The sequence below is a fragment of the Gadus macrocephalus genome, chromosome 10 (genome assembly GCF_031168955.1).
Source record: "Gadus macrocephalus chromosome 10, ASM3116895v1".
Taxonomy (NCBI): Eukaryota; Metazoa; Chordata; class Actinopteri; order Gadiformes; family Gadidae; genus Gadus; species Gadus macrocephalus.
Genome location: NC_082391.1, coordinates 12,641,374 through 12,657,559, shown reverse-complemented (window position 1 = coordinate 12,657,559; position 16,186 = coordinate 12,641,374). Strand labels below are relative to the sequence as shown.

At 43.9% G+C, this 16,186-nt stretch overlaps 1 protein-coding gene across 1 annotated transcript; it reads left to right on the top strand.

The window, feature by feature from the left end:
* The first annotated feature begins 14,726 nt into the window (after positions 1 to 14,726).
* Positions 14,727 to 15,829, top strand: LOC132466513 (E3 ubiquitin-protein ligase TRIM47-like). Its single transcript, XM_060063765.1, has 2 exons — positions 14,727 to 15,002; positions 15,108 to 15,829. The coding sequence occupies exon 2, from the start codon at positions 15,110 to 15,112 to the stop codon at positions 15,827 to 15,829; it is 720 nt and encodes a 239-aa protein (XP_059919748.1). The 5' UTR covers positions 14,727 to 15,002; positions 15,108 to 15,109.
* The last annotated feature ends 357 nt before the right edge of the window (positions 15,830 to 16,186 follow it).

Sequence of the window (16,186 nt, the reverse complement as noted above, 5' to 3'; positions counted from 1 at the left end):
GAGACATCCAGCTCAGGGTAGATGAATATCAAAGGGAATGGGGTGTGTCTGCAACGTCTCAGAGTTTCCCACAGCTGAAAAGTCACCCTGCAGCTGTGCTAGACAATGGTTCAAACGCCTTTGCGCACTCGGATTCGCGTGGTATGGACCCCCAGTCGACTTTTTCTCATGCCACGTCTTTGATGCAGACTCACAACTCCTGCCCGGATTCTGCTTGTGTCCAGCAACACGTCCAGCGTCCGCAGCGCATTCTGCCGCCACAGCACGTTCAGCGCCCGCAACATGTCTTGCCACCGCTGAGTGCTCAGCGGCAAGATGATGGAGTCCTGGGCCGCATGATGAGCATGCTTGAGAGAGTCTTGGCCAGGGTGGAACCGCCCAATCCTGAGCGTCGACAGAAACGCTCCAGCTTTTTCAGCTCGCCACCATGTAGTTTGTGGAGATGCTAATCACTCTACCTTGTCTCACTGCAGATCTGACCATCTCTGTTTCAAGTGTCTGGCCCCTGGTCACTCAAGGCAGGATTGCCCAAACATTGCCCCGCCCGAACTCAGCCCAGCTTCGGGAAACTAGCTGACCTGTGTCCAGAGGGAGGTAATACAGGTCATACGGAATCCTCCCACTCGCTAGACACCGATAATTTCGGTTCGGCTTTGAATTTTGACGATTTCTCTCAATTTAAAATGACAAACACTGTGTATCAAAACACTCAAAATGTGGGTGGCAGTGACAGCTTATTTTATGTACCAGTGAAGGTTGGGGGCAAAGTGACTATCGGCGGTATGCTGGATTGTGGCTCGATGGCATGTACAGTCAGTGATACTGCTATGCGTAACCTGCTCTCTGCTGGGGCAGTGTGTGAAGCAGAGAGGTTTTCCACAGATGTGACTCTCATTGGTGTTGCAGGTCGACGAGTGCACCCGAAGTCGGCCTTCAACATTAACATGGAAGTTAATGACTGCAAAATGATTGTGCCCACGATCGTGGTTGAAGGACAACATGATGACTTAATTATTGGAACCAATGTGATCAAACACATACTGCGCCGTCATCTACAGACACTGAAACTGAACGATTTCTTTCAATGCTTGCTGGCTTGCATAGATGGGGAGATGGTGAAATGCCCGAGAAGATAGGCACAGTGCGTTGCAACTCAGCCACTTTCCTTCAACCCGGCTGTGAATACCTCCTATGGGGAAAGCTGCCAAAAACCACACGCGTGTCTCCTGGTAGTGCAGTGATGACAGAGCCTACATCAGCACGGTCTGCACCCAAGGGGCTCATGGTCGCCAGAATAGTCACACCTTTATGGGCAGATGGGTGGGTACCCTTGAAAGTGATGAATGTCTCTGACAAGCCTTTGTTTTTGAGACGTAACGCTAAGCTTGCTGACCTGGTGCCTTGTGTCGCATTGGAAGATTTAGACTTGGTCAGTTGTCATCAGAGCACTTCCACCGTGCCTGCTTGCCCTGTCTGTCCTGATGTGGGATGTGCTGGTGTGCTAGAGTCCATTGGCCTGAGTGAGCTTGACGTCGGCTTGTGTGATGCGTCATCTGACTGTAAAGACAAGTTGTCCGACCTTATTGTTCGCTACCAGGATGTCTTCTCATGCAACCACCTTGACTGCGGCAAAGCAGAAGAGTTTGTTCACAGAATCCACTTGATTGACCAAAAGCCATTCAGACTTCCTTTCAGACGTGTGCCACCGAGCCAGTACCAAAAACTACGTAAAGTCTTAAGTGAAATGGAAGAAAAAGAGATCATTCGAAAGTCGACAAGTGAGTATGCCTCACCGTTAGTCCTTATCTGGAAAAAGAATGGTGATTTGCGTGTGTGTACTGACTTCAGGTGGCTGAACAAGAGGACTTTGAAGGACGCTCACCCTCTGCCACATCAGGCCGATTGCTTGGCAGCACTTGGTGGAAATTCGCTGTTCAGCACAATGGACTTGACTTCAGGTTTTTATAACATGCCCTTACATGAGGATGACAGGAAGTATTCAGCATTCACTACACCTATGGGGCTTTACGAATACAACAGGCTGCCACAGGGGCTCTGTAACAGTCCAGGGAGTTTCATGAAGTCTGCTGTGCTATTTAGATGATATCTTGGTGTTTGCTCCTGATGAAAGAGTTGCTCTTGAACGTCTTGAAATGGTGTTCAACAGACTCCGTGCCCACAACTTGAAACTGGCGCCTAAGAAATGCTACTTTCTGAGGAAGTCTGTCAAATTCCTTGGCCACATTGTTGACGAGCATGGCGTTTCGACTGACCCGGGCAAAGTTGAGAGCATAAGCAGTATGACTGTGAATGACTTGATGGAAGCTGATGGAGTGACACCATCTGAGAAACGTACACGATCCTTTCTCGGTATGCTAAACTTTTATCAGCACTTCATTCCGGGGTACTCAGCACTTGCGAAACCCCTGTTCTCACTGTTGGCTGGTCAGAAACAGAAGAAAGGCCGAAAGTCTAAGTGTGCTGTAGTGAGCCGCAGACTAAAATCAACCGACTGGACTGCAGACCATGACCGGGCATTTGCTGAACTCAAACAGACCCTCATCAATTCTGTTGTTTTGGCTCATCCAGATTTTAGTCAACCATTTTTGCTGTCTACAGATGCCTCATTGGATGGCCTTGGGGCCGTTTTATCACAGGTGCGTGAGGGTGACTCAGTGGCTAGACCAATTGCATTTGCTAGCAAGTCCTTAACTTGGTCACAAAAGAACTATCCGGCCCATCGATTAGAGTTTCTTGCACTGAAGTGGTCAGTATGCGACAAGTTTAGCCACTGGTTGAAGGGCCACGACTTTACTGTGTGGACTGACAATAATCCACTGACACATATTATGACTAAGCCTAAACTTGACTGTTGTGAGCAGCGATGGGTGTCAAAATTAGCCAGTTACAATTTTGACATCAAATATGTGCCAGGCCCACGAAACATTGTTGCTGACGCTCTCAGCCGTGTCCCTTTTTGCAAAAGTGTCGGTCACAGACTGGTCAGTGAACCACTTCATGAACTCGCCAGAGAAGCCGCTGTTGTGTCTGACACAGCCGTTCAACAGACCTTCAGAGAATCCACCAACCAGTCTGTAATGGCGGAGAAGCTAACATGTCTTTTAGCCACAAATGCCCAGTCCCTTCACACATCAGCTCAGTCATTGTCCACGCAGGAAGTCGCTGCTGTTATCCAGTCACACACTGAATGGGCCTCTGGTGCTAGGACTCGTGCGACGGCCCTTGTGGGTCATCTACCCCAGCTCATTCCTGACAGTTTGTCCAGCCTGCCTGTCTTCTCGGTTGAAGATTTAAGAGATGCTCAGTCTAAGGATAAGACCTTGTCTCGTATACATTTTTATGTGGAGAGGTCTCGGAGACCATCCAGACGTGAAAGGGCACAGGAGGAGGGTCAAGTTCTGAGGTTGCTGAAACACTGGGGAAAGTTTGTTCTGAGTGATGATGTCTTATACAGAGTGTCACATGATCAGATTTCAACGACAAGACGCCATCAGTTTGTTGTCCCTGATTGCCTGAAGACTAAAGTCTTGAAAGGAGTCCATGACAGTGTGGGTCATCAGGGTCAGTCAAGGACCCTGAGCATCGCCAGACAGAGATTATTTTGGCTGCACATGGACAGGGATGTGAGGGAGTACGTTCGTCACTGTCAGCGTTGTATAGTGAGTAAGATGGCCGAGCCTGCAGGAAGAGCTCCTCTCGAAAGTATTGTCACTTCCCGCCCACTGCAACTTGTTTGCATTGATTTCTGGTCAGCTGAAGATTCGCACAACAAATCTGTGGATGTTTTAGTAATGACCGATCATTTTACCAGACTGGCTCAGGCCTTTGCCTGCAGGGATCAATCAGCCAAACAAGTAGCAAAAGTTCTCTGGGAGAAGTATTTCTGTGTCTATGGATTCCCTGAGAGGATTCACAGTGATCAGGGTGCAAACTTTGAAAGCGAGTGTGTGTGTGTGTGTGTGTGTGTGTGTGTGTGTGTGTGTGTGTGTGTGTGTGTGTGTGTGTGTGTGTGTGTGTGTGTGTGTGTGTGTGTGTGTGTGTGTGTGTGTGTGTCTCGAAAAGCACAATATGCCAAGTTTGAAACACGATAAAGTAATCTCATATGCACTGTCCCCGTTTTTCCAATGCACCCTTTTGGCTAGATTATGTTACGTTAGTAAACGACAACGCAAATGGTTGCCAACAATGACACAATAAAGTACAGTAAAATACTAATTTCCATTGTTAAAAACGATCTATTCCCTTCATTTACCGTTTCAGTTTTAGCCATACCCCATTTAGAATGTTCAGGTCACAGAGGGGGCTTAATATCTATGCTGAATACAATACAGACAGAGTTGTTACTCTCCGGCATCTTACAGTGTGTGAGGCAGGTGATACAGCAAGTTTTCTTTAAAGTTGTAAAGATTGATCTACACCAATGATTCATCACTAAATACTAATGTACACTGCAAGTGCTTTTATAGGATAGCTGTATACATTGCCTGGATTCCTAGCAAAGGAACTAGCTAAATTAAGAGTTGGGTTAGCATTGGGCTACCCCTATTATTACAGAATGCCAAGGAGAGAAAGAAAGCTGAAAGACATAAAGAAGGAGTTGAAAAATGCTGCAAGAGGTAGCTCTTCTTTGAAAGGATGGATCCAGAGCTGCAACAGCCAGGAAGCAGATAAGGAGAAAGGTATGCAAGTCATCTCATTGCTAGCTATAGTGCATTCCGTTTTTGTATGGACTCAATTCAACACTAGAACCGCCCGTGGCGGGTTTTAATTTGTCCATAACTATACTTTTTGAAAATATTAAGCCCCCCACTCTTTGACTTTTCCTAAAATTGTGTTGTGATGCTCTCCCTATGGTTGAATAAAGTCACAATTAATCTGGATTAAAAAAACAGGCATTTATACTAAATTGAATAATTTTGGAATTTATATTTCTCAGATTAGCAAAGGATCAATTACACAATACATATTAGAATGACACTACCAATTCAGCACCAATTCATTTATATGCAAATCAGAGACCTTTTAAAACATGAATTTAATAAATGTTTCAATCGAGTCTGAAGTGAAGGGGTCTCACAACTTTAAGAAGACAATGCATGTAAAGGCTTGTCACACAGAGCCATATGTTGGATTATAACTGAGAGTCTGTTGCATATTTAAGCTTATCTGTATCATTGTCAAGAACGCTAATTTTGCACAAAAAACATTTGACTTAAACATTTAAATTGACTAACCATTGAGTTTTTGCATGACACTAAGGGGGGTCAATTCCAATCAAGGCAAGAGGGCTAGTGGTAGTGCAGGCTGACTCTTTTGTTATACAATTATAATATACAGTACATATAGTTCAATTATATTCAACTATTATAATACGAATATTGTTATTTGCTCCACCTTAGATAAAGAAAGCACCGACAATGAAGACAGAGATATCAGAGAGGCAGGAGATGCAAGGCCGATAGATGATAATGAAGATGAAGATATAAGAGACATGATGAAGATGATGATTATGATGATGATGAAGATGAAGATATTAAGGACAGAGAGGATGCAGGTGACGCTAGGGAGAGAAATTAAGAAGATGATGATGATGGTGACAGCACAGACAGTAAAAACAGAGATATCAGAGAGCCAGGAGATGCAAGGCAGATAGAGGATCACGAAGATGAAGATATTAGAGAGGGAAATGATGAAGATGATACCAGGGAGAGAGATGATGACGACGAAAATGATGAAGAAGTTAAGCCAAGCGAGTATGAAAATGATGACAGTGAACACAGCATCAAATAACATGAATACTGCTCTTCTGTCGTCCTTACAATTTCCACCTGATCCAGCTCATGTTCAAAAGCACAGCATAGACCCCCACTCTGGGAGATTTGTTGAGTTCTGTTGCTATATTGGACCTTGTCAACCAGCTGTAAATTACCCAAAGACAGATGGCCGTTCATTCCACAGGGAGTGGTATCAAGATAATTTTGTTTTAGTTGCCGCCTTTTCTTGAAAGAGGAAAAGTATGAGTTAACAATTGGAAAAAAGGAACAGAAAAAATAAAGGAACATAAACAAACAGAAGCACATATGGTAAGCATGGTAAGGTGGAGCAACTTCAGACAAAGACCACTGGAAGAAGCTTTCAGGAGGGCAGACATAGAAGAAAATGCCAAAAAAGAACAGGAGCGACAACGAAACAGGGAATTAATGACAAGGCTGGTAGACATCACACTGTATCTTGCACGGCAAGATGGGGCTTTCAGGGGTCATGATGAAAGTAGAAATTTCCTTGAACTTGTTCAGCTACTTGCAAAATATGATTCCACCCTCAAAAGGCACCTTGATGACATAAACCTTATCCAGTCTCAACCGAATAAACCACAGATGTCGCTGTTGTCCTATAAGACACAGAATGACATTATCAAGGCCCTTGCCACCTATGTCAGAAGAGTAATTCTCAAAGAAATAGATGAGTCAAAGTTATTCTCCATTCTCTTGGATGAGACCACTGATGTTTCCCATGTCGAACAAGTGTCCTTCGTTGTTCGCTTTGTCCATCAGATGGAAATCAAGGAGAGATTCTTACAAGTTTGCGATGTGACAGGAACAACAGGAAAGGAATTGGAGAATGTTGTAATGACTCTCCTTGAAGAGAATGGACTGAAATTGGAAGATGTCAGGGGCCAAGGCTACGATGGAGCTGCAAATATGAGTGGAAGCTACAAGGGTCTGCAGTCGCGAATTCAGAGCCATAATGACAAAGCTTTATACGTGTACTGCCATGCCCACTGTCTGAACCTGGTCTTGGTTGAGAGTGCCAAATCAAACCAGCATTTTGTTAGGTTTTTCAACTTAGGGGAAAGTCTATACACATTTTTTGCCGGATCTACAAAACGCCATGCTGCGCTTGTTAAAATGCAACAGTCCATGTACCCTGACCAAAGGGTCTGTGAATTGAAGAGGCTGTCCGACACAAGGTGGGCATGCAGAGAAGACGCTCTGAGGTCCCTGAAGAAGGTTCTTTCTGCCGTCGTTAAGCTGCTTCAGAACATGGCTGACAGTGATCCACCAGACGCTGCAGCAGGTGATGCCAGGATGCTCCTGCGTAGCATCGATTTTGAGTTCATTCTATGCATGGAGATTACCACACCCATTTTCAATGAGACTGCCATCGCATCTGCTTCACTGCAGAAGAAAGACCTTGACTTGACAACATCATACACCATTGTGGAGGGAGTTGCACAGAGAGTAAAAGCAATGAGGAAGGATGAGGAGTTCAAGGTCCTTTTTTCAAAAGCAAAAGGGAACTCAGAGGCAGCAGGAATTGAGGTTCCAGATGAAATTCCTAGACAAGCCAGACGAAGAAAGGTACCCAAAAGTACAAATACAGCACCAAATCTGCGACGGAGGACTACCAAGCCCAAGACCTGGAGGAGCACTACCGAGGAAAGGTTTTCTTTACCTTCCTTGATACACTCTCCGGAGGTTCAAGGGGAAGGATGAGACACCAACTGGGTTAATTCTTTCAGGCCTTCACTGCCTTACCATCCCAAGTCACTGGAAAGGCATGACAAATGACAGAGTTGCTCGATCTGTAAAAGATGTATGCAGATTTTATGATGCGGAGGAAGAAAATGTTGTCACCGAGCTCAAGGTGTTCCACTCATCATATGCTCTTCCCCCCAGCAACATGAAAGCTGTGTTAAAGTGCCTGAAAGACAATGATGTGCAATCAGTTTTCCCTGGTCTAACTTTGCTACTAAAAACATATGCAACAATCCCGGTGACAACTGCTTCAGTAGAGCGATCATTCTCTAAACTGAAGCTAATAAAAACCCAGCTCAGAAACCGATGTGGGGAAAGTAGGCTCTCGGATCTTCTGCTGCTTTCCATCGAAAGGGACATTCCAATTGACTATAACAAGGTCATTGACATCTACAAACACACGGCCAAAAGAAGAATTCTCCTATGACTCCACCACCCACCATCTCCGTCCCCTGACAAATAAGCTCCCAAATCAAAGCTTTCATTGTCATTATCACGTCTGTTTGTGCAACCCAGTCGCCAAGAAAAAGCGTTGACGGTGTACGTTTCCATGAACACTGGATACGTACTATTACAACGTAAAAACAGCGTGGTATACCTACAGTATCCACGCGTGCCGCTCTGGAGGCGGGTTTCGGGGTTTGGGTTTCACGGGTTTCGCGCCAGATTGTGGACACGATTGTTGAGGGGGGGGGGGGGGGGGGAGGTACACTGTTGGTGACGGGGGGGGGGGACACGTTTGTTGAGGGGGAGGGGACACGTTTGTTGAGGGGGGGGGGGGGACACGTTTGTAGGGGGGGGAACACGTTGTTTGAGGGGGGGGGGGCACGTTTCTTGAGGGGGGGGACATGCTCGACAACGAGAGTTGGTTTTTATTGAACGCTCGACAACGAGAGTTGGTTTTTATTGAACGAGACTTCAACACGGAACAGCTGCACGAAACGATGGTCACGTCACTCTCGGTGACGGTGTCGACAACAATGAACACACGAACAATGTTAATAGAACAACACACAACCACATAACATCCCGAACCCATCAACCCCACTTAATCCTAACAACAAAACAAGTTAACAAAAGCCCCATTTGTCAACTGACAACCCCAATTCCCAGAATCCCCCGCGGCTCCGGAACACGGCGTAGCTTATATTAATCTTTATTATCTGAATGGGAAATGCAATATTTTAGGACAGATACACCATTAAACGCGTTTCTAATGACATTTCTAGCGAGAAATTTACATTTTCCTTACATAATCTTCAGTCAGTGAATGTGTATGATCTTTATTAATCTTTATTATCTGAATGGGAAATGCAATATTTTAGGACCGATTCACCGTTAAACGTGTTTCTAATAACATTTCTAGCGAGAAATATACTTTTTACTTGCATAATCTTCAGTCAGTGATTGTGTTTGATCTTTAGTTTTATAGTTATTAGGATTTGATCGGCTCGCTCGCATGTTTCAACGTCAGGTTGTTAGGCTGCTTTCGCTAAACTAGCAGCTCACGTGCTTCCTGCGTTTGTGTTATTAAACTGTTACTTTATGTAACTTTTAATGATATCATCTTGTTAGAAACACGTATATCTGAGAGGCAACCCAGTCGCCAAAAGCATACGTTGACAGTGTACGTTTCGTGAACACTGGATTACGTCGCATTTCAACATAAAATAGCGTGTTATACACACACACACGCACACACACTAGGGATGTGTCGGTCGCGACTGATTCGTTACAACGAACGAATCCCGAACGTGAACGACAAGAACTGGTTCCCCAAAACAAGAAGAACTGGTTCTTTGATTCTTTTTTTTTAACATAAACCAAACATATGGTCACGAAAATAAAATATACAAACGAACAGAGCTCCGTCTCCCCGCGACTTATATTGATTGAGTCTACAACGTGCTCAAAGATTCAGCCAATGAGAGGTAGCAATGGTGTTGGAATGGCACCTGGGTAAACCAATGACAAGGCGGTACCGTCGAATATGCGCGCTTTCTCTGTCTGACGTATCTTGGGTCATACCATTCGACAATAGACTTGACCTCCATCTGTTTATTGGATAAACGCATTTCCCAATCCCAGGAGTCTTTGCTCCATTCTACGTCAATTTAAGAACAAACAAAGAAATTAAACTGCAGTTCGTATTTTTTATTTATGACCATGCAAGTTCTGAAAAAAATATGTTTTTTTATTTTTTATTTTTTTTAAGATGTAATCTGACGTCAGGAACGAATCAAAACGACCGAATCAAATAAACAAATCGTTATAGTGAACTGAACTGAAAGAACTAGTTCCCGGAAAAGAATCATTTTGCCCATCCCTAACGCACACATGTCATGCATGGTTGCTATGGTGGTTGCTATCGACCGCCCCCTCTAATCCTTACATGCATGCTTACATGGCTCTAAAAACCACGCGGCAAAGGAGCTGCCGTAAATTGTGTTGTTTTTGTCGTAAACTGGGGTCCGACGGTTAAAAAATAGACAGATATTCCGAGGTATCCTTAAAAGGCAGCTTGGATGTTTTTATTTTCTGCAGTTTAGACTTCTTCTATAACCTATTTTTGAAAGCAAAACACCAAGTTCATTGATTTAACGAGGCAGGGTTATTTGAAACAATTTATTCAATAAATATTTGTGAGAGGTCATTCCTCCGAGTTTGCTTCCTATTTATGTCTAGTGTACACCCCTACTGTCCAAAAGCACCCCCCCCCCCTCCCCATATGGATTTGGAGAGTTGTTGCCACGTCCCAGTGGTGGAAGTATCATATAATATGAAAGAGGGCATTCAATTATACTACAATGATCAATTAGGAGGCCGAAGCCCTAAAGGAAGTGATGCAATAGGTGACTGAGGCGAGAACATTTAAGTAAACTGTACCTTGGGGTCTCTTATATATCAAAGGGGGTTTCAAAGGACGCATACGCTTCAACCTGTGGCTCCAGCCCTACAGGAAATGACTCAGCAAGTGCTCCATCTCGTTGCACCTGCCTGCACCCAGCGGCTCGCTTGCAAGATTTTGGCCTGAAGTTCTTCCCAGACCTATACCCTAACAGTCCAACATGCATATCTGAGAATCAGGCCTCTCTTCAATAATGACAAAATGTTATGAGAGAAATACAGATTCACTTTTTGTTATCTCATAAGCGGCGTGGTGCCGGCTCCTTTTGACCTTTTGACCCCAGACTTCAAAGACGTGGCCACAGGCCAGCTGTGTCTACACACATTAAGCCACAAATGTACACCTCCATCCCGCAAAAAATGGGGCCTAGAAACTAACCTCTGTCTTATGTACATTGACTGTACTGTTGGAGGTCACGCCCCTTTTCCGGCCTTTTCGAGATAGCTAGGGATGCTAAAATGTTTACACACATTCCCCGAGAACGACATATCCAAGATTTGTAGTTCTAGCCCATAGAGAAAAAAAGTTTTCCCAAATGGACTGTCATTTGGACAAAGCCCCTTCAGAAGTGTTGCCTGCGAGACCTAATGGTTCAGAATGTGGTGGAAAAACAGTTTTTGAGATAGGAAGGTCCTACCGCCCTGAAATTTGAATACCATATTCTAGGGCCTGGGACCCACTGGGACCCCCGCACCGAAACTTGGCCCGGTCGGACCCCGAGTGCAGGAAGGGGGGGCCTGGACTTTCATAATCTTCGCTCGGTGAATGTAAAGGATGTTTGGTCGGATGTTATGACGAAGAATCATAATGTGAATGGGAATATTCTATTAATGTCTTGATATCATCTTTCGTCTCAACACTTCTGCTGCAGCCGCTTAAAGTCTCACTCCGAGAACCTTAAAATATGAATCAATCCATTAGAAGTATGAAAATATCTTCCCGGTCGTGCAATAGGGCAAACAAGGTGTCCTTTGACATCTACGTTTCGAGACGATTGCAACAGTGCCACACATGATCATATTTGAATATGTTTCGGGGTAGTAATTAGCTGTCGATTTTGGAGGCCTTTATCAATAATGACCAGCTATAGATTTGCTTCCCGATGGAGATTTTTGACAAATTACATGTTAATTAGCATCTACACGTTAAGCTGAGTCCAATGAGATCAAGCTCGCCCTCTTGCTACACCGAGATCATGTCCTAGACCTAGGTGTACCATGTAAAATACATGTTACCATTAGCTAGAGTGTCATGCTTGGTGTCATTGGACTCAGCTCAACGTGTAGATGCTAAATAACAATCTTTTATCGGGAAGCAAATCAATAGCTGCTCATTATTGATTAAGGCCTCCAATTTCGACAGCTAATTACTACCATTAAACATGTTCGAATATGCTCAGGTGTGGCACCGTTGCAATCGCCTGGAAGCGTAGATGTTGAAGGACACCTTGTTCGTTCTCCTACGCCACCGGGAAGATATTTACATGCTTCTGATTGACTAATGAATTGATTCAGCTATTCCCCCAGAAGTCTGGGGTCAAAAGGAGACAGCACCAGCCCCGTTGAAATTAATAGAATACCACCCAACACACTCAGGAGATTAATGATATTTAAATTATTATGACCATGAAGTCTTTATTTGCATGGGTTTACATTTCGTTCTGTGTAGCATGGAAAAATCGGAGAAACACTCCCATTCAGAATGCATTGGTTTACATTTCGTTCTTTGGAAAACGGTTCTTTAGTAATAATATTTGAGGGAATATTTTTTTGTTGTTGTTTTAGCAGCGAAATGCACCGTGTGCGTGTGTGTGTGTGTGTGTGTGTGTGTGTGTCTGTGTGTGTCTGTGTGTGTCTGTGCGTGCGTGTGCGTGTGTGTGTGTGTGTGTGTGTGTGCGTGTGTGTGTGTGTGTGTGTATAACACGCTATTTTATGTTGAAATGCGACGTAATCCAGTGTTCACGAAACGTACACTGTCAACGTATGCTTTTGGCGACTGGGTTGCCTCTCAGATATACGTGTTTCTAACAAGATGATATCATTAAAAGTTACATAAAGTAACAGTTTAATAACACAAACGCAGGAAGCACGTGAGCTGCTAGTTTAGCGAAAGCAGCCTAACAACCTGACGTTGAAACATGCGAGCGAGCCGATCAAATCCTAATAAAACTAAAGATCAGACACAATCACTGACTGAAGATTATGCAAGTAAAAAGTATATTTCTCGCTAGAAATGTTATTAGAAACACGTTTAACGGTGAATCGGTCCTAAAATATTGCATTTCCCATTCAGATAATAAAGATTAATAAAGATCATACACATTCACTGACTGAAGATTATGTAAGGAAAATGTAAATTTCTCGCTAGAAATGTCATTAGAAACGCGTTTAATGGTGTATCTGTCCTAAAATATTGCATTTCCCATTCAGATAATGAAGATTAATATAAGCTACGTCGTGTTCCGGAGCCGCGGGGGATTCTGGGAATTGGGGTTGTCAGTTGACAAATGGGGCTTTTGTTAACTTGTTTTGTTGTTAGGATTAAGTGGGGTTGATGGGTTCGGGATGTTATGTGGTTGTGTGTTGTTCTATTAACATTGTTCGTGTGTTCATTGTTGTCGACACCGTCACCGAGAGTGACGTGACCATCGTTTCGTGCAGCTGTTCCGTGTTGAAGTCTCGTTCAATAAAAACCAACTCTCGTTGTCGAGCGTTCAATAAAAACCAACTCTCGTTGTCGAGCGTGTCCCCCCCTCAAGAAACGTGCCCCCCCCCTCAAACAACGTGTTCCCCCCCCTACAAACGTGTCCCCCCCCCCCTCAACAAACGTGTCCCCTCCCCCTCAACAAACGTGTCCCCCCCCCCCGTCACCAACAGTGTACCTCCCCCCCCCCCCCCCCCCTCAACAATCGTGTCCAAAATCTGGCGCGAAACCCGTGAAACCCAAACCCCGAAACCCGCCTCCAGAGCGGCACGCGTGGATACTGTAGGTATAACACGCTGTTTTTACGTTGTAATAGTACGTATCCAGTGTTCATGGAAAAGTACACCGTCAACGTTTTTTCTTGGCGACTGGGTTGGTTTGTGAAACACATGTTTATAGTTCCCTCTGTGTATTTCTGTGTTTGTTGAATAAATATTGTAAATGTTTTATAGTTTCCTGTGTGGTTTTATCATAGAGGTGTGGTTATAATTGTAATTGTCAGTACCACATCATTAATTACTTTTATCTAGATCTCCTTATAATGTAATGCTTATCTTAATCAAGGACGAGGACTATTTCATCATACATGATGCATCATAGCTTTTGCACGCTGGTGGGGGCCCGTGTTGGGCAGAATGTGCCCTTTAATTTTTTTCGCCCCTGCCCTTCAAACAGTCTGAGTCTGCCACTGGTCTAACCCCTCCCCGCTCTTGGCTGTTTGCATACAAATTTCAAACACAAGGAGGGTTTTACATATGAGGGCGGGCCGTCGGTCCACAGCCTCAACAAATCATTAACAAATGCCACATTTAAAACTTTTTTTCATCACAAAGACACCTGGGGACATATTGAACCAGAATAAGGCGGAATTTGGATTTTTATTTATTTGTCTCTTATTATTATGACTTCGTTACCATTAATATCATGCATTTCAATTTAACCATTCGGTTATGAAGGACTTTCAATATATAACAAGTGAAGGAATATTTGTTCCTTATTTAATGCGAAGGAACAAAACAGTGCATTTTAATAATTATCAATTCATTTGTGATAAAGTTATCCGATCACTTGCAGAGATCGAAGATAGGCGTCCCCACATGTCGCTGCTTCTCGCGATCCCCGCCGTACAGATATAAAAAATACAGGTCTTCCATCTTATTATTTTTTAATTTTCTAGTAAATCTATATTTAATTCAGTGGAATTAACTGCAGCAAGGTGGCAAAAAAACAAGTGTTTGTTGACTTGTCTCTGACTGAGGGTGAACTCGTCGGTCATGTTCGTCCTGCCCTACCCCCGAGTCACATGACTCGGCGGTTTTATGAGGTTATAGTCTGGGAGATAAGCCTGATTTCAATACCAGTATTAACTCAATATTAAATAACAACCATTATAGCATAACCTGGGTACACAAGGAGAGGGTTGTTTTTAAAAAGACTGTGGAGAAAATTCCAGCCTCAGGCAAAATCAAGTCAAATGTAGGTAATTGTACAGCTCTAAGTCACAGTAAGTCACAAATCACAAATTAATGGCCGACCAGATTTTAATTGTGCATCGACGAGAAATCAACGCATTGAAGTAGCCTACACAGTGCATAAATGCGCCCACGGTGTGGAAGTTGAACAGTCAGTAAACTGTGTCCTTGGGGGCGGAGCCAGGAGTTAGGGGAGGAGACAGGTGTTAGGGGAGGAGAGGAGAGGACGTCTGGTACAGGAAACAAAACTTAAGGTTCATAGATGCCGAAGCCAGTTGACGTGTAAGTAGTTCTCTCTTTCAGGAGTAAAATAGAACGCATTTTGGAACAAATAGTCTGACGGACAGTCATCACAACAAGGTGAGTAAAACAGAAGAACTTTGAGATAAGTTAAAACCTCTCTTCCCGTTATGGAACTAGAAATAGATAATTGCTCAATGCATAAACCTTGTTGTCTGTGTCTAGGAATGGCCTCTGCTAACACTTCCTGGTCTGAAGAGAACTTTTCATGTTCCATCTGTCTGGATGTGTTCAACAGTCCAGTTACCACGGCATGTGGACACAACTTCTGCAGAACCTGTATTACAAAGTTCTGGGATGAACAAGTCCAGTACAAATGTCCTGTTTCCAACAAGCGTTTTGACATACGACCTGATCTACAGGTCAATACCTTCTTATCAGAGCTTGCAGCTCAGTTTGGAACATCCGTACGAGTCAAAGAGCAGCCTTGTGTTCAACCAGCAGAAGTTCCCTGTGACGTCTGTACTGGGACCCAGCTGAAGGCTGTGAAGTCCTGCCTAGTGTGTCTTATCTCTTACTGCCAAACCCACCTGGAGCCACATCAGAGAGTCGCAGGCCTGAAGAAACATCGGCTGGTCGAGCCTATGGACCGCCTGGAAGACAGGATGTGTAAGAAACATGACCGACTTCTGGAGCTCTTCTGCCAGACTGAACAGGAGTGTGTGTGTCAGTTCTGCGCAGAGGCAGACCACAATTCCCATCCTGTTGTACCTCTAAAGGAGGAGTATAAAGTGAAGACGGCCCGTTTGGGGAAGATAGAGGCTGAAGTTCAGCAGATGATCCAGGAGAGAAAACTAAAGATTAAGGAGATCAAAGACACAGTTAAACGTAGCAAAGCAGATGCAGACAGAGAGATAGCCGATGGTGTAAAGCAGGGGCGTTTCTAGGTTTCTGAAACATCCGGGGCTTAGCCCAAGAGGGAATAGGACAGTGCGCGTGCGGCAAATTTTGTTGTATACTTTATTGCGCTTGCATTTTTTTTCATAATGCTTTACCTAAATAAACAAAATAGGCAGGTAATTATAGCTTTGAATAGCTACCTGACTGCTGCTTATCCCCAGACATCTAAAGTTCCATTCAAGTTATTTCAGAGTAAAATGAATACAAGTGAGACAGACCTTACATTACCTATATCAGGTGTGTCAAACTCATTTTCACAAAGGGCCAATCTATGATGAAATGATAATCATACTAAGGGCTGACATGGAGTTTGCTGACATGCCTTCTTTTTAATCCAAAAAGTA

Coding starts and splice junctions, on each gene's coding strand:
- LOC132466513 (XM_060063765.1), top strand. CDS start 15,110: ATGGCCTCTGCTAACACTTCCTGGTCTGAAGAGAACTTTTCATGTTCC.